At 40.5% G+C, this 25277-nt stretch overlaps 2 protein-coding genes across 2 annotated transcripts; both read right to left on the bottom strand.

The window, feature by feature from the left end:
• Positions 1–3665: 3665 nt before the first annotated feature.
• LOC106658073 lies at positions 3666–6479 on the bottom strand. The gene is made up of 7 exons (XM_014379892.1): positions 6400–6479; positions 5755–5937; positions 5314–5673; positions 5116–5191; positions 4206–4391; positions 3989–4058; positions 3666–3901 (listed from the first exon to the last, which is right to left on the bottom strand). The coding sequence occupies exons 1-7, from the start codon at positions 6477–6479 to the stop codon at positions 3666–3668; spliced, it is 1191 nt and encodes a 396-aa protein (XP_014235378.1).
• A 15646-nt stretch (positions 6480–22125) lies between these two features.
• LOC111693662 lies at positions 22126–23744 on the bottom strand. The gene is made up of 2 exons (XM_023458996.1): positions 23501–23744; positions 22126–22211 (listed from the first exon to the last, which is right to left on the bottom strand). The coding sequence occupies exons 1-2, from the start codon at positions 23742–23744 to the stop codon at positions 22126–22128; spliced, it is 330 nt and encodes a 109-aa protein (XP_023314764.1).
• Positions 23745–25277: the final 1533 nt, after the last annotated feature.

Here is a 25277-nt window from a genome sequence, read left to right as displayed (position 1 = left end):
AAAAGGGTGTATCAAGTATATTCTTCTTGATGATATAGTTCCTAATAGAACTTCCGAAAATACATTAGAACATATTGAAGAGTTAGAACGATCAAATCGGTCAGTTTTCGGTGTACTCAATAGATCTATTCTGATAGACTTACAGTCTTTTGATATCATCTCTGGATTTGTGCCTGACTCGATGCACTGTATTGATTTGGGAATTTCAAAGCAGTTTATAAAATATTGGTTCGACTGTAAATATATGCCTTACTCTTTAACTAAAGAAGAAATTAAAGTAATTGATGATTTATTGAAATCAATCAAAGTTCCGGGTAAATTAACTCGTTATTCGCGATCAATAAAAGATCGTAAACATTGGAAGTCACGAGAGCACCAAAATTGGGTTCTTTATTATAGTACTGTTGCACTGTTACAAATTCCTAAAATGAAAAATTATGCCGAGCATTGGTCATACTTAGTAAGAGCATATTACATTTTATTACAAAAATCTATTTCTCGAGAACAGCTGCTTGAGGCAGATCTTCTTCTTAAAAAGTTTGTTGTGCTGACGGAATATTATTATGGTAGAAGTGCAATGACGTTTAATATTCATCAGTTAATTCACTTAACCAAAAGTGTTGTCAATTGGGGTCCGTTGTGGGCACATTGTGGATACGGGTTTGAAAGCGGTAATGGGCTTATAGTCGAACGCGTTAAAGCTGCTAAAGGAGTTGTTTATCAATTATGTCGACTTATTGGAATGGACAAAAGCGCTTTAATTTTAGAGGAAAATATAAAACTAAATAGTCCTGATTCCATAGCTCTTGATTATGTAAAATATTTAGAGTTACGAGAGACAGAAAAAACCGTAAAAACAACTAAAGGGAGATATTTTGGTAAGGCCAGAGTTCCGATCAATAGATGGAACAGAGAACTTGATTTATCTCCAACAGCGTCAGTATATCATAAAATGATCAGAAGTGATTGTTTATTTCTGTCCTCTAAAAAAGTAAGACTACGATCGAATAATTCATTTGCGTATACTATTAATAATGAATTTGTTAGAATAGTATATTTTATAGTTGACTTTGATAATGAAATAGAATATACCATTTGTAACAAAGTCAATGTAACAAATATTTACAATGAAAATGTTAATCTTGACAACTTTCAAATAAAACGAGTTGATAGTATAAATTATGATATGTATGTGATAGATACCGATTCTATTAAGTCAATTTGTATATACATAGATCTGAACAATCATAAATATATATGTCCATTACCGAATTTGTATTCGTATTAAATGATAATTTCAATCATCAAAATAAATATTATGAATTATATACACCTCAATTAATTTCATCTATTTAGTTGCATAAAAATAATTTAAATTTTTTAAGTATTAATATATTTTAATGAATGATTATTTTTAAAAATGTTGTAAAAATGTGGAGTTTTGGTACCAAAAAGTGAGTGGTAATTCTGTCAGATGGAATACCGGAATTTCCTATGTTCTACCACTCTGTTGGATTATTCGGAATAAACGCTCACCTAGTGCACAAAAGCAATGTAAATAATATGATTCGAAATCAATTCTGACGTAAAATGGTATGTTTTTTTCTAATATTACGCTTTTCCGGGCGTTGTCAATTAAAACACGTTTCAGCATATGTTGAGGTTGAACACATTTTCATTTCTACCGTTTCATTTAAAGTTCGCAGTATCGCTTCAGATGATATAGTGTGGTCACCGATGCAATATTATAAACTGAATTTTTGACATCAGTATTGACATCATTATGGACATCAGTATTGACATCATTATTGACATAATTATTGACATAATTATTGACATCATTATTGACATCATTATTGACATCATTATTGACATCATTTTTGATATCAGAAATGTCTCGATTTTACACATCAAGATTTACATCATTTCTGACATCGAAAATGATGTCACTTTTGACATCTGATATGACGTCATTATTTTCAATAGGGAGTTACGAACTCAAAAAGTGCTGCCGCACTCCCTGTGCCTCTAATTGACAGTCAAAAGCTCGACTTGGGAGTCTCTTTTTGTGAGTGGAAACTGCGGATTTGTGGAAACTGTAAGATTTCGGAAGAAGCCTTCAGGTATATAAAAGCTTGTTTGTGCCTAAAAAATCACTTACCCTTACTCTTGCAAGTAGCAAGAGACCCATGTTATTTGTAGTGAAAGGTCAAAAACAATAAAACTTTTTATTTTCTCTAAATTTGCTGTGATGGAAGGGATTAAATCAAATGATCTTGACAAGAATTTTTATTCAGTTGTAAAGAAGTAGTCCAGCACAGGGTCCGACGGTTCTCCTTCCTTTATATTATATCCTAGAATTCCTTCCGCCCGAGAGAGAAAGATCGGAAATAAACGAGCCTAATGGTAATGCGGATCGGCACCAATTTATCGATAAGCGCCAAATTTGCAGAGAGAGAAAGAGAGAGCCGTGATCAACGCTACGTGCGTAGACGGGTCTTGCGCGTGCTGCCTTATGAGCAGACGAAAACCTGTCAAGTGGAAAGGGAGGCCTATGCTGACTGACGAGCCGACGAGGAGTTGATGAAGCGAACACTCTGTGTTGGACCTCGCGTGAAATAGCTTCGAGCTACCGACCCCTCTCGTGTGGGACCTGCGATGGCCAGCGTGTGTGAGAGTGAGTCTGCCGTCCTGGAGAGCATCAACATCTGGCTGCCTTCTCGTCTGCCCTCGCTATCTTTGCAGTCTTCTTCAGGCCCAATCAACCACCAATAAACCATGGAGTCAACGCATGTAAGTCTCTCGATTCTCTCCTGCATATGCGCCATATTATTGTATTCTTAACACGCTCGATTCTCGGTCTCGTCCCCGCCTAGCCCAAAGTCACGACCGTCGTATCTACCGAAATAGCCGTGGTGGCCTTATGCCGTTATAATTGTACGGGTGAATGTTTCGTGCCGAGCGAACAATTATCGCATATCATTTGTAATTCTTAGCTTTCTTGTATTTTGTATCATTAGGCGTCACTATCGTGACTGTCGCCCTTTTTAATAAATAAGCCTAATTATTATTTATACATTACATGATCGCGTAGATTATTTTTGGCACACCTTTTTTTCGTTCCCCGTTTACAGGACAACGGACATCTCGCCGGACAATTTACTTGCCTCCCGAGGGTAAACTGTTACACAGTAAATATATAGTTTTTATTAAATTGTTAAACATGAATGAGTATAATACAATGTTAATTTATAAAATGGTTGAACAACTCGTATCGAGTATTTGTTTATTTATAAGACTGCACGCTTAGCGTCGAGTCGCGCTCACGATCTTCAATCTAAATTTTGATATCATAATAAATTTTACTTATGCCTTCGTCAATTATTATATAAAATTGTTACGACAGTGTGAGGCTGTACTGGGTACAGTGTACCCTCTCCTATCACGCTGAGTCAAACAAATAAAAAATTTCGGAACAAGTAAATGATTCACACAATTCTTCACTTGTCACTCAGATCGTCACAGAAGTTAAAATTTATTGAAAAGAAACAAATAAATAAGTATAATAATACATATCAACGTTTAGCTACTTTGGTACGCAGCCTCATCAGGACTAAATACACCGATGGTCAAGTTTAGTTACTATACTCACATAACAATCAATTCTACAACATATTCAAGATGTTAAAGTAAATATCATTTAATAATTCAGTATCTTCTTGTTTATTTATCGTGTTCTTGTTGGTGTTGGTGTATACCATTTCCGCTACTTTTCTTCTATGTAGATTATTTTCGTAGTCTAATATTTTAACATTCTCCCAATGCATTTGGTGGTCATCCTTTTCATGTTCTTCCATATATACTGCAAATACTGATTTGCATTTCTCTGTGTTCTTGTGCTCTTGAACCCTTATTTTTAACTGACGCTTAGTTTGACGTACATACTTTGCCGGACATTTGTTTGTAACCTAGAAACTCACTCGCTTACCCTGACGTACCTCGTCGGTTACGTCTGTCCTTTTGGCTGCAGGTTCGTTCCTTGTACGTCCAGGGTCTACCTAGAAAAGGGCATGCAATCGGAAAGGGAGATAACCACACGCACATTCATTCATGAATAACGGCTCTCATTATTTTCTATTCAAACAATTAATAAACAATTTATTGATATCTTTAAGAACTACAATAGGTCTCGGAGAGAGTGAGACCAGACCGTCGACGGCCGACGCGACAACGTAGCTCGTAAGGAGCGTATCAGACACCGACAATATGCAATAATGATACGATGGCCCCGCCGTGTAGCTCACCGCCGAGAACTCATCCTCCGGGGATTGTTTGGTGGCTCGCTTGGGCTGTTGCTGCTGGGTCCAGGTCCTCGCTTCCTCGGATGGTCCCTGAAACAAACCAGTCGTTGTGGCTCGTTGAGTACGGTGCCGGTCCCCTCTGCAGCGGTGATTTGGTCGACTCGTTCGCACGCTCACACACACACCAGCACGACCTCGAGCATACACTACACGCACCCCTCGACCGAAGGCTTAGAGCTCACACTCGCGATCACACACACACCTGCTGCTCGACGTAGGTAGTCTCCTGGACTACCTCATGCTAGCACTTACACTCGGGTACCCTCGACAACGTATCAACACACGTAGTTCGCGACTAGCGAGAAACAAGCTCCGTTCTCTTTTAGAGTAAATCTTAGGCGGCCTGAGCCTTTTACCAGTTCAACGGTAACTAACCGTCGTCTTCTCTTCACGCGCTGCTTCGGCTTCGCCCGTGTATTCGATCGTCCTGTCTTGTAGACATACAACATAAAAGGGAAAATCACGCAGTCTGTCGTAATATTAAATCGTTATTATTGGCCTTGACCGACAATGATTCGTCGAGCGACCTCTTATACGATAATACCGATTCGGCATTACATGTTACATTCTAAAAGATACACTACGCCTGTCCTCTCCATTTTATTGATGGAATCTTTTCCCAGTTTTATAATGGACGGCATCGTAAAGTCCAGGGAAGGAGCTACATTTAGATTGTACCCCTTCAAGGAAGTTCTACATTTCTCAAAAAACCGTCAACATATGGTAGTTTCAGTACAGCTGCCCGTATTCTCACCGTCTCATCTACCTTGGGGGGACTCTTTTTGTTCTCGTTGTTGGTTTTAATCTTCCACGGTCTCTTGAAGATATATCTTTGTATAAAATTCATCAGATAGTCATTTAATAAAAGAAGATGTTTTATTTTTTCGAAGTTCTGTTTATGAAAACTAAAATCCGACAAGAGGATAGCACGGTCAATGAGATTGTATATCACAGCGATCTTTTGTTGGGTAGTGTATCTTGCGTTAAAATGTTGATGGGTTTCTGATACCAGTCTGTGATGATAAAATATTCTCTTACTATCAGCGTCAAATGTGGAAAGTTTATGCGTCTATTCTCCTCCAATTCAAACGTCAACTGTAAACTAGGGTCATAAGAGGTAAATTGTTTAACTACCCAATCTACGTGATTACGATGGATACACAAAACAAAGTCATCCACATATCTGAAAAAGAACATCGGATTGCAGCCTTCCTTCGATAATTCTTCGAGACAAGTCTCTTCGAGGTCTCCTATCACGATGTCACTCACCAACGGCGAGATTGGACTACCCATAGATGTACCATCTATTTGTCTATAATAAACATCATTAAAAGAAAAGTAAGTATTAGCAAACAGAAATTGCATTGTCCGGCGCAAACTGTCGAATGATAACCTTGAACGTGTCAAATCATTGTATCTCTTGTCAAGGCTGTCCAAAACTAGACGTAGAGGTATGTTGGTAAAAAGCGAGGTCACATCAAGAGACATTAAAATAAAATCTGGCGGCACTTGTATCAACTCTAATTTCTTTTTAAGTTCAGAGCTATTGTTAACATGTGACTTTGGTCGTTTATGCCTGTTGCAATTTCATTGCATAAAAGCTTCGCTAAAACATAAGTCAGGCTCCTAACTGATGAGATAATCGGACGTAACGGATCACCGGGCTTTTGTATCTTAGGTAGTCCATAAGCTCTCGCTAATACTGTGTCACTCAAAGAAGTCTGAAAGATGTTTAATTCAGTATATAGCTCATTATTTAACTGTTTTAAAATTTCGCTGGTCTCTAATTCTATATAGAAAACACGTCAACTTGTGAACACGCGTCTGTCTCGATTCCTGCTACGTTCTCATCTAGCGACTGGTGTGTTATATTTTAGTGCCGAATAACTATATAAAGTGATCGCTATCAGTGATAGCTGCCTGTGGCCGCGACGGTGTGCACATCGCAGCTCCGAGAGTGTCAAAAATTGATAAAAATTCAATCGATCAGCACACAAGTCGTATATTGCCAGTGTTATTAAACGTTAGAGCTCTGTACATCAGGAGCTTGCTGGCTTGTTTACTTTCTATAAATTCAACTGTCTTTTGAGCGCTCGAAGTTGTCTCAACGTAAGACATGTCAGACGCTTCGTCTGGCCTTGGACGCCAGATTAATAAGCGCCTAAAGAAAGGAACCTCAGACTCTGTGCCTCCTGGGTCTCCTCTACTCTCAAAGGATGACGTGAATGGCATGCTCTCGGAGGTCGAGAAGCATAGAGCTGACCTATTGCACCTCTTATCGAACGAAAAAGATGCGAATTGCAAGAAGAAGCTCAGGGAAGCGCTTAGCGCCTACGCTGACATCATGACCTGTGTCGCATTACAGCTGATGAAGTGGCCAGTGCTTCCAAAAAGGTCATAGAGGATGCGAAAGCTAAACTCGAGCATACCTGCACTGCCTTGAACTCTGCCTGCGCTGTATTGAACTCTGCAGCCTCTGGGCTCGGCGTTCGGCGTGCCTTAACTTACGCTGGTGCTGTTGCTGATCATCGCGATAAACGTAATGCAGCCGAGCGCGTGTGGCTCACCACAGGAAAATTCTTTAATGTGTCAAGTGTAACCAAGGACGCCTTGGTAAAGTGTATTGATCCGTCGAGACTTAAAATTGGTGTTAGTCGTCTTCGTTCCGGTCCGTTGAATTCGGTGATCATCGAGGGGGACTGCCTCAGCGCTGAAAAATTCTCTGGATGCACGGGTCTTTCTGATGCTGGACTTGAGATCAAGCGCGATGCAAAGCTTATGCCACGTGTCGTCGTCCACGACATACCTGTCGACTATACGAGCGATAGCATCTGCGAATCAATCGCTGCCCAAAATCTACCTGCGGCAACGGCTGCAGATTTGAAAATGGTCTACCTGTACCCGGCTGGTAGGAAAAAACACCGATCCTGCATAATAGAACTCAAGCCTCAGCTCAGAGCTATCCTCATGAGTCGAAAACGAGTAAACATTGGCTGGATGTCCTGTCGCATTGATGACCACATTAATGTCATACAATGTTTTAAATGCAACGGATTTAATCACACTAAAGATAATTGCGAAGAAACTACTCCAACGTGTGGTAAATGTGCAGGCGCTCATCTGTCCAGCGAGTGCACTGAGTCATCTAAGCTGCACTGCATTAATTGCGAAAAGGCTGGCTCCACTAATGTTGAACATGCTGCCACAGACAAGTCAAAATGCCCAATACTCAGAAAAAAAATTGAGCATAGGATCTCGCAGATCGACCATGGCGAACTTTAACTGCGATCTATCGTCTGCGTTGCTCTGTATGGGTCACATCAATGCGCAGTCTCTTTACCCGCATATGGAGGATGTGCGCGATCTTGTCACCCGACATCGCTTGCATGTGCTGGCGGTGAGTGAGTCGTGGCTCAAGCCTTGGAGGCCCTCGTGCTCTGTATTCATAGACGGCTACAACCTTCTTAGAAAAGACAGGGTCGGAAGGCGCTCAGGCGGTGTCGCGTTATATGTGCACAGGTCTATAGGATGCAGACTGATCTATGCCTCCGATAAAAACTATACCGGGAGACCGAAGTTCTTGCTGGCAGATTGGCTTTGGTTGGTGACTCAAAGATATTGTGCGTCGTCGTGTATGCGCCAGAGGCTGGATTCTGGTCGGACGTTGAGGATGCCGTGTTGCACTGCAGACTGAGGTTTGACTAAATGGTGATCTGAACATCAACTGGACAAGCCTTGATAGACATTGTCGTGACCTGCAGGAGTCCTTGGTAACGTGTGGACGCACGAGACTCGATTTTCTGCCAACTTTCCATCGTGGAGACTCACACACCAGCATAGACTACATATGTGTTAGCGACGTGTTGAAAATGATAGATTTCGACCAGTTCGCAACTGTTGGCCTCTCGGAGCATGACTTTCTGAGGGTGCGGTTGCAGTTTGAGGTTGGTGATGGCCAACGCACCGTTCTTGCGCATCGCTGCTTCAGGAACTTTGACGGGGCCCGCTTCTACCAGGACTTGGCCGCTTGTGATTGGGACCAGCTGCTGCGGCTTCAGTCTGTTGATGACAAGGTGGAATACTTCACTAGCACGATAAATGCGCTGTACGATAGGCACGCGCTTTACAGGACATTCAGGCCGCGTAAACGCGCTAGACCATGGTTCACGCCTGAGCTGCGTCGCCTGAAGGCGTCGCGTGATAAGGCCTGGAGGAGCTTCCGAAGATCTGGGGGACTGCAGGAGCGTCAGCGGTACAAGGCCCTCCTTAATCGCTTCAAGGCGGCTGTGTGGGATGCCATGCGCACCTATTATCGTGCCGAGATAGAGGGATGTGCAAGTGTCGCCGAGAGGTGGCGAACATTCCGACGTCTTGGACTTGGCTCTGGGCCGCTATTGGCTGCTGGACTCCCGGTCGGCGTCGATGAGCTGAATGAGTTCTTTGTGGGCTCGCCTGACGCTCGTGCTATGGATGGTGTGCGGCCTGTGAGTCGTGACGTGCCGAGACGCTCGTGACGTCACGAGAGGTTCAACTTCAGATACGTTGAGCAGGCTGAGGTGGTGGATGCTATTGCGCGGACCCGAAGAGACGCCCGTGGAACCGACGGAATCCTTGTGAGCTACCTCCGTGACTGCCTGATTGTCGTCCTTCCAGTTTTGCTGCACATATTTAACTGCTCTCTACAGACGAGGGTCTTCCCGACCGCCTGCAAGTCGGCCCTCGTCAGTCCTGTCCCCAAGATTGGACTTCCCCGCGTCGCCGCAGATTTCAGGCCGATAAGTCTGCTCTGCGCGGCGTCGAAGGTGTTTGAGCGCATTGTGTATTTGCAGATAAGGAAGTACGTGGACAGGCACAAGCTCATGGATGTGTACCAGTCCGGATTCAGAAGAGGACACAGCACCCAGACGGCGCTTCTTCGTGTGTTGGACGATTTCCGGGCTGCCGTGGATGTGGGCCACGTGACGCTTCTCGTTGCAGTCGATCTGTCGAAGGCCTTTGATATGGTCGACTTCGATGTGTTGATCGACAGACTTGGAGCCCTTGGATGGTCGAACATGGCATGCGACTGGACCCGCTCCTACCTGAATGGACGCACGCAGTGTGTTGTCGGGGATGATGGAACCGTCTTTGCGTCCCTGGGGAGGACTTCTGGGGTGCCGCAAGGGAGTGTCCTTGGGCCTCTCTTGTACGCCATGTATGCCAATGGCGCTCCGCGGTCCCTCGTGCACTGTCGACACCATGTGTACGCCGATGACACTACCATCTATCTGCATGGACCCTTTGCGAGAGCACGGGAGCTTGTGCGGATGGTCTCAGAGGGCATGAGGCGCTTTGCGGCTTGGGCCCGTGCCTCTCATCTTGCTATTAACTCTGGCAAGACGCAGGCCATCTGGCTTGGTAGTCGATATTTTACCAACAAGCTAGCCAACGCTGACATCTCGCCCCCCAGCATTGAGGACGAGCTGATACAGGTGGTAGACAGACTGAGGCTACTTGGCGTGACGCTCGATAGTGCGCTGACGTGACGATGGCACGTGGTGGCGGCCACTGGTATATAGAGCCTTTGCAGCGTTGTCGCGCTTGAGGTGGTGCGGGGATTTCCTTGCACCGGACATCAGAAAGATGCTCGCGAAGGCCCTGGTCTTTCCTCACTTTGATTACTGCTCGGCATTATTTGTGGACATGTCTGAAGAGCAGATTGACAGGATGTCCAGATGCATGAATGCTGCAGTGCGCTTTTTTACTGGACGAAAGAGATGGGAGCATATAACACCTGACTATATCAGCAATAACATCCTCAAATATCGATCCAGGATCAAGTACACATGCGTCTCCCTTATCGCCGCTGTCTTGAGGTCCCGGAGTCGGAGTATCTGGCGCGTGGATGGTCTCTGCTTGTCTGTATCTGGCGCGGCGACGACCCGTGGGCAGATGTCCTTCGCCATTGGAGGGGCCCGGCTCTGGAACTCGCTGCCGTTGGGACTCCGTGAAGGGTTTCAGCGGCCTGGTTTTGGTGCCGGCCTTCGTAGGTACTTGCTAGATCTCCAGACTGGCAGCTAGCCTATCAGTGTATACTTGTTGTCTATATATTTATGTTCTCTTTGTTTCTTTTTTTTACTCTTTCTTGTTTCTCTTTCTTTCATGTTTGTAATTATTAATGTATGTGATGTTTGTGCCCTTTTCCCACGTTGCTGACCGGGAGACTGTATTGTTGCCTATTGGGCTACGTTAGACTTAAGTCCTTAGCCTCAACTGAATAAATGATAATTATTAAATATTAATTCAAGTCGTCCTAATGGGTTACAACTTAATCTTGCATAAGTTTTTTTGTCATTGTCTGTTTACTTGTTCCGGAATTTTTTATTTGTTTGACTCAGCGTCAGGCTAACGCCTTATATGAATTTTCAAAATTTTCAATGATTTTTTCTGAAGGCCTGAAGCACTCAAAAAAAATGAAAAAATCCAACGTTGTTTGAATTGTTGAAAAGTATTTTTGTGAATTTTTTTAGATTTTTTAATTGCTTCAAGCTGTTATATCGGGAGTTCTTCGCCTTTCCGATATATGAAATATATGGGTAAGGCTCAGAATTTTTTAAATAAACCTGCGCTCGTATGTCACCGATCTTGACGCGCTTCTGGTATGTTATAGTACATGGTAAAAAGGTCCCAAAACCACAATTTTAGACCCCCTTCCCTCTCCTACCACCCACTTCCGGTATAAACGTCCATTTTCGATCTATATTTTTTCTGAAGGCCTGAAGCAATTAAAAAATCTGAAAAAATTCACAAAAATGCTTTTTAATAAACTAAACAACCTTGAATTTTTTCAGATTTTTTGAGTGCTTCAGGCCTTCAGAAAAAATCATTGAAAATTTTGAAAATTTATGTACGGCGCTATGATGCAATACACAGCCCGATCTTTTTTTTTTCACTTATTTTCGGCATCAAAATACATTGCCTTGAATTTTTTCAGATTTTTTCAGACGGAACTCTGACGCATAGAGCCGAAAAACCCCATTTTTTAACGAAAATAATTTTTTTCAAATTCCTTGTCAAATTTTAATAAATTTTGATCGTCGCAAAATTTCGATTGGAGCTTTTTAGCTCTTTCTAGAGCATAACAAAGATTCGAGCGAAATTTTGAAGACATTCTTCACAATTACATTATTTTTCAAATTTCTCCAGAATTTCGCTCGTATCTTTGTTATGCTCTAGAATGAGCTAGGAAGCTCCAATCGAAATTTTGCGACGGTCAAAATTTATTAAAATTTGACAAGGAATTTGAAAAAACATTATTCAAATTTTTTTAGCGGAACCTCTGGGTTCCAGGAACCGTTTTTCATAAAAAAAGCGTTTTTCAGCCATAGATGCTATCGCCTTCAATTAAAAAATTTGAAAAAATTTGAGGTAATGTATTTCGATGAAGAAAACGAGAAAAAAATTTTTCCAGATTCTTCAAGGCTTCGTATCGTCCTAAAAAAATTATTTTCGTTAAAAGATGGGGTTTTTCGGCTCTATACGTCAGAGTTCCGTCTGAAAAAATCTGAAAAAATTTGAAGTTATGTATTTTGATGCCAAAAATAAGTGAAAAAAAAGATCGGGCTTTGTATTGCATCGTAGCGCCGTACATGAATTTTCAAAATTTTCAATGATTTTTTCTGAAGGCCTGAAGCACTCAAAAAATCTGAAAAAATTCAAGGTTGTTTAGTTTATTAAAAAGCATTTTTGTGAATTTTTTCAGATTTTTTAATTGCTTCAGGCCTTCAGAAAAAATATAGATCGAAAATGGACGTTTATACCGGAAGTGGGGGGTAGGAGGGGGGAGGAGTTCTAAAATTTTGGTTTTGGGACCTTTTTACCATGTACTATAACATACCAAAAGCGTGTCAAGATCGGTGACATACGAGCGCAGGTTTATTTAAAAAATTCTGAGCCTTACCCATATATATTATTGACTTATTTAAGGCAGGCAGGTAGATTGGAAATACAAGAGCAACAGCGTGTTGCGTGACATGAGCTTTTATTTATTTATTGTTTAATAATACCTTACGAACTATTGTATACAGCTTGACAGTACTGGCGTCCGACGGCAGATTTACGAAGATGATAAGAATGACAGGCGACTCCAGCGGAAGCTGATAGTGGGCGGCCGAGCTCGCGCTGACGAAGTGGACTAGGCCTTGATGCTTGTCCCTGAACTTGGTCGGTGAAACTGCCAATGACCGATAGTAGAGGCGGCGGGTACGTCCACGACTGCTAGCGACTAAGTCCGAGTAGGTTTCCAGAGACGAAGTCCAAGTAGGCTTCCAGAGACTAAGTCCCCTTAAGCTCTCAGAGACTAAGTCCTTTTATATAAAACGGGTCGCGAACCGGACAGAGCTTCGCCCTATGAACGACTAGAGAACACTGGTCCACTGCGATGCATTTTCGTCCCGTATTTATACTGTTCTCCGCCGTAGTAAAGTAGTACTCGTATAAGCTCTTTATGCCGCAAGCATGAAGAACACTCAAATTATTTTTACCTTTTCTCGGAACATGCAACATACAGATATACTCCGTGCTGCGTGCGATATTCCTACATACTCCACGCAGCTTACACAGTACTTATTTACTCTGTGCAACGTACAGCATACTCCACGCAGCATACCATATACATATATACTCCGCGCAGCGTACTACTCACACACACACACATACTTCGCGCAACATACTACGCATACGTACATATACTCCGCGCAGCTCATACGTACTTTTTGTAGAACCGTTGAAGTCGTATATACTTCTCGTATAGCGTACATATACTTCGCTTTCAGCCTATGCTGTGCCGTGCTACAAGTTCTTGCGTGGTACGTTCTTGTCGAAAGTGCAGAACGTACGATATATATATATGGGCAGATGACAAAAAATTGGCAAATGACGTGTCTCATTGTTAAAAATGCATATAGATATAAATTTTTGAACTTTGAATAATGGTTTCTGGTACTTTTTTTAGTGTTCTAAAAAGTACATCGTGTCGAAAAAATTGAAATTTTGAATAGCCAAAATGAGGGTTAAATAACAGGTCGAAATGTGAGTACCGTCAGCAGTCTTTTACATGAAAAATGTACTTCGTCATTCAAAATAACGAAAAATTCGAACGCATATGAAATTCTAGTTATACAGCTCATTAGTATATATATTATAAACTGAAAATTTTAATAGTTATAAATATTTTTTATATACCCAATAAATGTTTATGAAAATTTAAACTTTGTCCTTTGATTTCCACAAAAATCATTTACCAATTGATGAATGAGCATAGAACACAAGTATTGTGTTCGAAGCACCTTCGATATAGAAAAATCTCGAAACTTTTTGAATACAAAGTCGATTAACTACATCCGGAGCCTTTGATAATAATGCATTCGATATGCAAAACGTTTAATTTAAATATTTTCATTAATAGAATAAAAAGGTGAGTACCGTCATCATTGATTCTATGTACCAGCTTTATCGAAATGGCGATATAAGTGTTTTTTTTAACGTAAATACCATTTATAAACATTTTTTGAGTCGGAAAAAATTTTTAGTTGCATATTATAAATATATAGCATCTATTTGTATTAAATTGTGAGTACCGTGATCGTGAGTACCGTCAGCAAATATTGCAAATTTATTATAAAATACGTAAATATTCTTTCACTATTTAGCACACGCTAATTTTAATTGGTAAGATGTGCAGGGGGAAGGGGGAAGACAGCAAGCTAGTTGTCAGAAAAATATAACCGGCTGACACTGCCCCTGAATGTATACTAGCCACAACAAAATGACTGATACGCAGCCATCTCGTTATGTGAACAGTATACACTTATTTGGCGTTGTGATTAGTCACCCTGGTCAGCTGTAAGTACCCCTTTCATTTTTTTGAGAATAAAAAATGCCTACAACCCGACAACGCTCGAATAATAAAAAAAATGCTGCTTTGCAACACAAAATCAACAAGGAAATCCAAAATTCTAAAAACAAAAAAGCCACCATAAAAACTCGCAAACGAGTAAGTTATTGCATTTTTTAGGTTATGTTTACTTATTTGTTTTTGCATGCAAATTTTCTTGTTCGTATGAATACTATTCTAAATAATTATAATAATTACACTCGATTTTTCATGGGTTGACACATATTTACGATTGATAAAGAATTTTTCAATTTCTAATAGTTTTGATTTATTTTTGTAACAGAAAACCAAGAAAGAAGAAAGTATCCGACGTAAAAAAAATAGAGAAGCAAACAGAGCAAGGTTGAAACGAATTCGCGAAGATCCTGAGAAGCATGCAGCGTATTGTGAGAAAGAAAGAAATCGAAATCGAGCAAGAAAACTCAAAGGAATTGAATTGAAATTCAAAAATTCGACCGATTTAACTGAGAGAGAATTGAGATTGCGAAGAAAAAAGCAAAGGGAGTATACACGTAATTGGAGACTGAAAAAAAATCAAAGACATGAGCAAAATACCGATATACCTGAAAATAGATTCGAGACTCGACAAACTATAGGAATTAAGAAACACGCTGCAGCTAGACGTCGAAGGTGTTACGCCACCAATTCAGCTCTTCGAGAAGAAAATAAAAAATTAAATCGGACCATTGCAAAGATGAGTAAAAGAGTACAACGATTACAAATTAAAATAAATCCTCCTAGAAGTTTATCGCCAGTATTGGAACTCAAAGAAACTTTGAAAAAATCGAATTTACCTAAAACTCTTCAAAATCAAATGGTAACTGCTGAAATTTTCAGACGTCAATTTAAATCAGTATATCAAAGTCTTGACAATAATACCGATAAGTTACTGTTGAAGAAAATTACTACCGGTAGTATAATAAAAAAGTACTCGAAGTTAAGTGAAGTTAATCGTACCATAGCTCCCGTTTTGAGAAAAAGAAAAAAAAATCAGCAATCAGAAATCAAACTTAGGGCAGATATTATAAAAAAATTTTTTTTAGAAAATAGTACCATTGACCCAGGCAAAAGAGGCTATGTAACTGTAAAAGGAGTTAAATATCAAAAACAGTATTTGCAATTAAACATGTTAGATCTACATGATAATTTCAAGAATGAAAATAATATTAAGGTATCGTATAGAACTTTTACGAGATATCGTCCACCTCAGTGTGTGCCACCGAGCTTCGGTTCCAGAGACACGTGTGCGTGTATTAAACACGAAAATTTTCAAATGCTCGTGCAAAGTTTACACGCTAAAGGACTAATCAAAGAAAGCACTGATTATCAGATATCAAGGGCACTTACATGTAAAAAGAAAAGAACAGAAAATTGTTATTCAAGGAAATGCAGTAAATGTATCAAGAACGAAATTAAATTTAACACAAATCAAAATGGACCAATTTCATACCGAAAATGGATAACCAGAAGAGAAACGCGTATTAATGGTAAAACCGATCAAATGATTACTGTTAATGTTACGGTTAAAGATACAATAACTACAACTATGACCGAAGTAGTAGATTATTTCAAAGATGAATTATCAATTTACATGGATCACGTGTACAGACAAATACACCAATCGAAATCGATCGAACATCTTCTAGACTCACTTGGCGACGATGATTGCTATATTATCACTGATTTAAGTGAAAATTATAATTGTAAATATTGTGACGTACGAGGGTCTAGGCAGCAGCCTGTGCTCGCCCTGCCGTCTAATTATTTATTTCGGAGGCTCCGGTTAGCCTAACTGGTCGTCTTACCTCAAAGGGGGTCGAGCCCTCCACCAAATGTGCCTCGAGCGTCGGCGATTGTGTGCTGAAAGGTCGGAAAGGTTCGCGAAATGACCACCAGAGGGAGTTAGTTTAAATCCAAATCAATCGTTTATTGTCTTACGTTAAGTTACTATTTATTCTATTAATTAATAAAGATCGTCGAATTATCGCTCAAATGTAGATAAATGACAAAGGAAAGTCTGACAATTACTTTAGTGACGTCTCAATACCATACGGGTTTCGTGCAAGAAGGTCCAAGGGGAAGACGTCGAGTCACAATACGAGCCCGGTTCGAATCCCGATATCGTGCCGCGCACCTGCACTCGCGCGTCTCTGACTCGCTATGCGCGAAGCCTTATGTCGCGTGAATTCGCTCGCGAAAGTCCAAGGGGACCCGCCGAGTCACAACACGTGCCCGGTTCGAATCCCGTTTTCGTGACGCGACCCTAATAACACGCGGACTTGACTTCACGTGGCTCGGCCTGCGACGGCTTCGCTGCTTTCGCGCGAGCGGATACGACGGACTGCGAAATGGCCGCTTACAAACTCGAAACGCGCGCGACGTAATTGCGACTTGTTCGCCTCGGACCAATCACACACACACACACGATGACAATTCTTCGACTCGACTTATTTATTACGCGACCGACTCTTCGTTCGTTCCACGTCATGCGACACACAGCACACTTACGCACACACACGACCGACCAAGATTAACAAGTACAGATTAAACGCTTACAATCTCTTCGCCTCGGCCCGACGACGTCATGCCGTTGTCCGCTCGCGGCACGCTGCAAACGTGTCCGAGTCCCGATGTGGTGGGTTGGCCGCTGCTCACTCGTCGACTCGTGCTGGGCCTCTGGTGCCACGCCGCACGATGCAGGCTGCGCACTCCACAGGCACACACAGCACTTGGTATGCGAGTCGCGATGCTCGTCGTCGTCGCGCACTCGGCCGACTTAACCTCGCTCGTACCTCGACTTGGTTTCTCTTTTCGCGCACTCGCCTCGGACACAGCTTCTCTCTCGTCACGTCTTCACTCTCGTTCTCTCTTTCTCTACCACGCTACGCGACGATCAATCGTTTTCCGACTTCTTTGCTGCACTCGAAACTCGCTTTTATAGCCTCGGACTTTTGTCGTTCACACTCGCACGATACGCAGTCGTAGTCGTAATGGCGTCGCTTCACGTGCCTTCTTCTTCCTCGCTTCGTCTTCCGTGCTGCTGCCGCTGCTGCTTTGCGGCTCGTCGCCGAGCCACTCGTTCGGTCGGTAACCGTCGAGCACGTGCCTACGCTACCGCGGCGCACGGAGGTTATAATCGCTCGGCTCTTCCTTCACCCTGCACGGTCAGTTGGTCGGTCGCGCGTCACACGCATACACACGGCATTCTTAAGTAACGGCTCGCGCTCGTCGCCCGTAACATCGTTACAATATTCAACCGAAGTCCAAGCGGTTCATTTTGGGGCAAGCCAAACGCAAGTTACACTGCTAACTGGTGTAATACACACAAAAAAACGTTCGCAAGGTTTTGTGTCTTTATCTGAAAGCTTAAAACACAATGCTACAGCAATAATGGCTCATTTGGAAAATATAATTGAGTTCTATTCAACGACAATTTTAGCATCGGTGAAAAATATTCATTTCATGAGTGACGGGCCAACAACACAATACCGTAATAAAAATATGTTTTATTTAATTACGCAGCATGTGCCTACAATATTTCCTTCCATCAAAAATATTACGTATAATTTTTCTGAGTCGGGACACGGTAAAAGTGCCGCCGACGGCATTGGAGGATCGCTAAAAAGATTAGCAGATAACGCTGTTTTATATGGAAAAGATTTAGATAATTTTCAAACATTATTTGATTATTTAAAACAAGCGTCAAAGACAATAGATATTTTTTAAGTATCTAAAGAAAGTATTGAGACTCTGGAAAAAATTCTGCCCCAAGATTTACCGACTTTTTCAGGAACTATGAAAGTTCATCAGTATACTTGGTCAAATAAGAATTTGAATATTTTAAAGATCAATTTTTTAAGTTATTTTGAGTGCAGTCATAAAAATGGCTGTATTCACTTTTCACTGGGATCGTTAGATTATAAAAATAAATTTCCTGAAAAAAATCCCAGTAAACCAAAAATAAAATCAATCGAGGTTCTAGATAAAAAAATTAATTTCAATTCGAAAATAACTAATCCTAAGTCATGTACTCTTGAAAATGTTCTTCAAGTGGTGGAGGAGTGCACATCTTCAACGAGTAATTGTCGAAAAAGCTCGAGAGCCAAAAAGTTAACTATAAGTTATAAACTATAAACTACAAACTATCCACGAAGATTTGTACGCGAAAGCGCGTCACTCTTTAAATTATTATGTAATAAATGAAAAAACCATATTTTTATTTTATTGTTAAAGGTGTGAATTATTAATGAATTAAATAAATTTTATTTTTGTAAATAAAAGATTAATATTGTGAAAAATTAAATTATTTAATTTATTACCAATTATTAGAATTGATAAAAAAATCGGTGAGTACCGTGATATATGATTTTTACTCAAATGACTATGGTTCCTTCCAATTTCATATTTTGATTTTTTTGCACGTGGTTTCCAATTTCTTACCTCAAAAGCTGTGATTAACACCTATGTAGAATTTAATTAAAAAATTTTCGGTATGAGCTAAGAACTAACCGAAAATAGTGCCAATTTTTTGTCATCTACCCATATATATACTTCACGGGCAGCCTATACTGTGTATAGTGTGCTTCGCGCAGTATTATACTTTCTTGGCTAGCCTTGTGCTTGCAGTTTGAGCTTATTGATGCATACGTTACGTTATATCCTTGAGATATAACAAAGCCTTCAGAAAAAATATAGATAGAAATTCGACGTTTATAGGGGAAGAGGGAAGAAGGAGGGGGGAGGGGGTCCAAAATTTTGGTTTTGGCACATTTTTATCATGTACTATAACATACCAAAAACGCGTCAAGTTCGGTGACATATGTGCGGACGAAAATTTAAAAAGTATTATTTTGACCCATATATTTTGTAAAAGGTAGAATAAATTTATGAGTGCCCGCTATCTTTTATTTCGTTTATTTAACTTAAAGTTCGATTTTGAATCAAGAAGACGAAGACAGACAAAAAAACTGGGTTTGACGATCAAGTTGCAGTAGAAAAAATCATTCGTTAACATCTACTCAACGTTTGTTGTTTTATTTGTGCAAAAGATTAACTTTGAACGGTATTAGAAAGCGATTTAAAAATTTTCGATCATTTCGCTCCACCCTACTGTGCACCTATCATTATACCTACTTTTGTATCTAATCTGATTTTTTTTCAATAAACATTTACTTTTCAACTAACTGTGTTATCAGATTATGGTCCCAGATACGCGTGAAAAGTGAAAGATTGTTTGATGAACGAGAAAAAGATAGTGTAGTGAAACTTCGTTACTGTGTTGCGATCGTAGGTTAACAGTAGTCAAGATGGCGAGAGAAATTTCAACTCGGCATATCGAGAAGCTGAACGCAACCAATTTCCAAATGTGGGAATTGCAGCTTGAAAATATGTTCATTGCTCAAGGCATAGAGGATATTGTCGGTGGTATGAAGGTGAGACCCGCCCAAGCTGGAGTCGAGCTAAAAAGTTGGCTTGAAGACGATACAAAGGCCAAGTTTTTGATATCCTCAGAGATGGAGCCAGAGCAAGTGAGACATATTTTGATCTGTGAAACATCAAAAGATATGTGGACGAAGCTAAAGGCGACACATTGTAAGGAAGTAGACAGCCAGTACAGGGTCCGGCGGTACTCCTTCCTTTTACCCTTATCCTAGACCCGTGTCGAGAGACAGAAATTCGAGTATTGCGAGCCTGATATGAAGCTTGGGTCGGCGCCGTTTACAAGAGCGCCGAATCCGTAGCGAGAGACGCGACCCGTGTGTAAGATCCGCGCGCCTGCTCAGGAGAGCAGACGAAAAGCTGTCACAGAAGGGAAGCTTGATTTACTGACGGGCCAACGTGTGAGAGACTGTGCGAGCACTCTGTGCTGGTCCATGCTCAGCGACGCTTCTACTGTGGTTCTGCGTCGAGTTCGGTTGCGTGTGTGCGTACGAGCTACCTGTTGTGGATCTGTGTCGCCTGGCTTTCCTCTCGTCTGCTCTCGCTTCTTCTGCAGTCAATTTGGCCTGCATTACCTGCCCAACAATCAGCGTCAGCAAATGTAAGTCGCCTACATCTCTCTCGCGTGCATGCGCCATATATTTCGTTATTGTGTAAGCTCGATCTCTCTCGACGTCGTCCCCGCTTAGCCTAAACTCACGACCGCCGTTTCTGCCGTGTCTAGCCGCGGTGGCCTAATCTTGTGTGCGTATTGTAACGAAAGGATATTCTATGTCAAACGCGTGTTCGAAACCCTTTACTTGTAATTCGTCGATTCATTTAATGTACAATATATTCAGGCGTCACATTCGTGACTGGCGCCCTTTCCTACAATAAATTCAGCCTCATTGTTATTGTTACTGTTATACATGATCGAGTGGATTCTTTCGACACCCAGACTTTTCTCCTTCTTTTACAGAACATAAAGATCTCGCTGAACCATTTGCTCGCGTCCCGAGGGCGAACGGTTACAACATGCACAATGCTCGTCGACCCCCAAACTCCTGCTCACTCAAAGATTCCACGAGTATCGCATGAGTTTGACGGACTCGTTCGCTACGCACATCGCTCAAGAACTTGAAGTGTTTTTCGTGCAACAAAAAAGGCCATTATGGCAGGAATACAGAAAGATTCCAGCAAAAGTGTCACGAGCAACGACGAAGGCAATGTCACTTTGGTTGTCTTAATTAACGAAAACCGTGGATCATCAAGTACTCAAATGTCCAACGAGACAAAGCAGATTCTGGCTGCCGAAATCAAAGATAACTGGCTGACCGATAGTGGCGCATCAGAGCACATGACATCGCGACGTGAGTGGTTTGCTGGACATCGTCCATGAAAGGATGGCAGCACAGTCTCGTTGGGTGACGATCACGAGTACGAAATCGTCGTTGTTGGTACGATCGTTTGTAACCTCGTATCTTACCCCGATGCACCTCGTCGGTTACGTGTGTCCTTTGCGTTTGTGGATCCGTTCTGCACGTCCGGGGTCTACCTGTAAGATTCATGCAATACGGGGAGGGAAGCTCTTTACACTCACACATTCGTCAGGAATCAAACACTCCATATTAACAATAACAACTACCAGGTTTATTCGTATTAAATAAACATTATACACGGCCTCAGAGAGTACCCGAATACCCGGTCAACGGCAGACGCGACGATCGACGACACCTTGACTCGCGATTAAATAAAGTTTTTGCACCTTTGCAACAGATTATCAAATAACGTTTTTGTTAACATTGTTATAATAGTTCACGAATGGAGGTCTTCTTCTAAATTTTATAATAAGCTTGAACCAGCTAATAAGAAAATCGCACATACCACAAAATAAAGGAAATTAGTTTATACGAGAAAATAAAGTGAGTATATTTAAAATTATTTGTTTCTTTTTCCTTTTTTCCGATATTATTGAATATTAAATTATTGGCCTGAGAGACTCTGAGCCCAATAACCACGGAAGCTCCTGTACAAGGAGTACGGCAGAACGACTGTCCTTCCTGTCACTCAGCCAAGAAGGAAACAAGTAACCAACCCATTGGAAGTTGGTGCGCAGCACTGAGACAATGTCCGATACCGCGAACTAGTCAAGTCGCTGACTTATCTAGTAATTATTTCGCGTCCAGATGTAGCGTTGGCTACAAGTAACGTCAATAAATTTTTGAACAAGCATCACATGCAACATTGAAGTGCTGTAAAGAACAAGCTGGCTTATCTCGTTGGAACTGTCGAATATGGCATTAAATATATCGGACAAAATATGGCAACAGGTTCAATCGGGTATTCTGACGACGATTATGCAAACGACGTCGGAATGATACGATCAGTGTCGGGTTGCGTATTTACTCTATGTCATGAAACTGTTACTTGGTCATCTCTGTGACCAAAATTAGTCACATTAAGCTCGACAGAAGCTGAGTATATAGCCGCAGCCACGGCTGCAAAATCTGGTTGAGAAGACTTTTATTCGATATCATAAATTCATGTAATTCGTCGATTCCTTTATTGATGGATAACACAGGCACACAAAAAAAAAATGCTCAGTCCCAGAAACCGGACCCAGTAGACTTTATGTTTTTGGGGTCGCTGAATCCGAATCCGTCGTCGGTTGTTCGCCATCAGATCGATTTAAGGTCATTTGAAGGTCATTCAAAGGTCAAATCATGTAAAATAGGTTTTAAAATCTGAAACTATTCCTACATAGGTTTTTGAGGATGCTGAATTCAAATCTGAAGTCAGATGACCTCTACGACCTTACCTTCAAGGTCATTTGAAGGTCAAACTTAGAAAATGCGATATAAAAATCCGAAAAATATATTTTTTTATGTTTTGAGAGTCGCTGAATTCAAATTCAAGGTCATTTTGACTCAATGTTGACATCTAAAGGTCATTTAGAGGTCATTTGAAGGTCAAATCATAAAAAACAGGTTAAAAAATTGGAAAAAAACTCCTATATGGGTTTTTGAGGATGCTGAATTCAAATCTAAAGTCAGATGACCTCTCAGACCTCACCTTCGAGGTCATTTGAAGGTCAAACATAATAAATTCGATATAAAAGTCCGAAAAACATATTTTTTATGTTTCAAGGGTCGGTGAATTTGAATCAAAGTTCATTTCCACTATACTGACTAATTTTAAGCTTATTTCAAGATTGAATTAATGAAAAGAGGGCAAAACTTGATAAAATATTGTTAATTTTGCATGCCTGTTTACCTTTTTCTTTTATAACGCACCTTTTTTTCTTCAAACGATCGGCGTAAAGGTTGCCGTTTGCGTTTAGTTCCTCTACGTTGGCTCTCTCTCTTCAACATCCAGCAGTAATCAGCCATCATTGCAACATCCCATCTACCTTGATATCGCTGCTCCATATGTTTAATATCTTGATGGAATCGTTCTCCTTGTTCGTCGCTAAAATCACCGCAGTTTTTCGGGAACTCATCTGAATGGTTATGCAAGAAATGCAGTTTGTAAGACATATTACATTTCATTTCACCGAAATTGTTTATCATTGTTGATATTAAAACTTTGTAATCATCGCTTCTGCGATTACCTAGAAAATTTTCCACAACATTTTTGAAGCTATGCCATGCAGCTTTCTGAACCTCAGTCATCTTAGTTGGAAAATTGTCATCTTTCAGCATTTTTCTTATTTCTGGTCCATCGAATATTCCTTCTTTTAATTTGGCATCAGATTTATAGGAAAATTTAGATTCTAAATATTTGTAACATTCATCGCTCTCGCTCAAAGCTTTTACAAATTGTTTCATAATGCCCAATTTAATATGTAAAGGAGGTAGTAAAACTTTTTTAGGGTCTACTAATGGACTGTTAATAACATTATGATGTCCAGCTTCTAAAGAATTTCTCTCAGTCCACTTGTGGTCGGTGTAATGGTTTTTACGATCTCTGCTGTCCCACAAGCACTTGAAACATGGGTACTTTGTAAATCCAGATTGCTGTCCCATCAGCATACCTAAAACTTTCAAGTCCCCACATATTAGCCATTTATTTTCTTGGTAGTTGATGCTCTCTAATAGTATCTTCATACTTCCATATGTTTCTTTCATAGTTGTACTGTGAGCAATAGGAATAGACGCAAACTTATTAGTATTATGCAACAATACAGCTTTTAAGCTCCTTTTTGAAGAATCAATAAAAAGTCTCCATTCGTCGGTTTTATAATTATTACATTTAATTTCTGTCATTAGACCTTCAACATTATTGCAATAAGGGCTTGAAAGTTTTTGGTATGCTGATGGGACAGCAATCTGGATTTACAAAGTACCCATGTTTCAAGTGCTTGTGGGACAGCAGAGATCGTAAAAACCATTACACCGACCACAAGTGGACTGAGAGAAATTCTTTAGAATCTGGACATCATAATGTTATTAACAGTTCGTTAGTAGACCCTAGAAAAGTTTTACTACCTCCTTTACATATTAAATTGGACATTATGAAACAATTTGTAAAAGCTTTGAGTGAGAGTGATGAATCGTTACAAATATTTAGAATCTAAATTTTCCTTTAAATCTGATGCCAAATTAAAAGAAGGAATATTCGATGGACCAGAAATAAGAAAAATGCTGAAAGATGACAATTTTCCAACTAAGATGACTGAGGTTCAGAAAGCTGCATGGCATAGCTTCAAAAATGTTGTGGAAAATTTTCTAGGTAATCGCAGAAGCGATGATTACAAAGTTTTAATATCAACAATGATAAACAATTTCGGTGAAATGGAATATAATATGTCTTACAAACTGCATTTCTTGCATAACCATTCAGATGAGTTCCCGAAAAACTGTGGTGATTTTAGCAACGAGCAGGGAGAACGATTCCATCATGACATCAAACATATGGAGCAGCGATATCAAGGTAGATGGGATGTGGCAATGATGGCTGATTACTGCTGGATGTTGAAGAGAGGGAGCCAACGTAGAGGAACTAAACGCAAACGGCAACCTTTACGCCGATCGTTTGAAGAAAAAAAGGGGCGTTACAAATGAAAAAAGTAAAAAGGCATACGAAATTAACAATATTTCATCAAGTTTTGCCCTCTTTTCATTAATTTAACCTTGAAATGACATTGATCTTAACTTTTTACTGGTTACTCAATCAAAAAGCTGAATTACTTAGCTCAAAAAACCTATACACAATCTTTTTTCGATACTTTGTCGTTTTCACTAGATTTAATCTTGAAATAAGCTTAAAATTAGTCAGTATAGTGGTAATGAACTTTGATTCAAATTCACCGACCCTTGAAACATAAAAAATATGTTTTTCGGACTTTTATATCGAATTCATTATATTTGACCTTCAAATGACCTCGAAGGTGAGGTCTGAGAGGTCATCTGACTTTAGATTTGAATTCAGCATCCTCAAAAACCCATATAGGAGTTTTTTTCCAATTTTTTAACCTGTTTTTTATGATTTGACCTTCGAATGATCTCTAAATGACCTTTAGATGTTAACATTGAGTCAAAATGACCTTGAATTTGAATTCAGCG

This window comes from Trichogramma pretiosum, unplaced genomic scaffold (assembly GCF_000599845.2).
Source record: "Trichogramma pretiosum strain Unisexual culture from Peru unplaced genomic scaffold, Tpre_2.0 scaffold182, whole genome shotgun sequence".
Lineage (NCBI taxonomy): Eukaryota > Metazoa > Arthropoda > Insecta > Hymenoptera > Trichogrammatidae > Trichogramma > Trichogramma pretiosum.
Note: the sequence above shows the minus strand (reverse complement) of the source record. Positions and strands in the feature narration are given on the sequence as shown.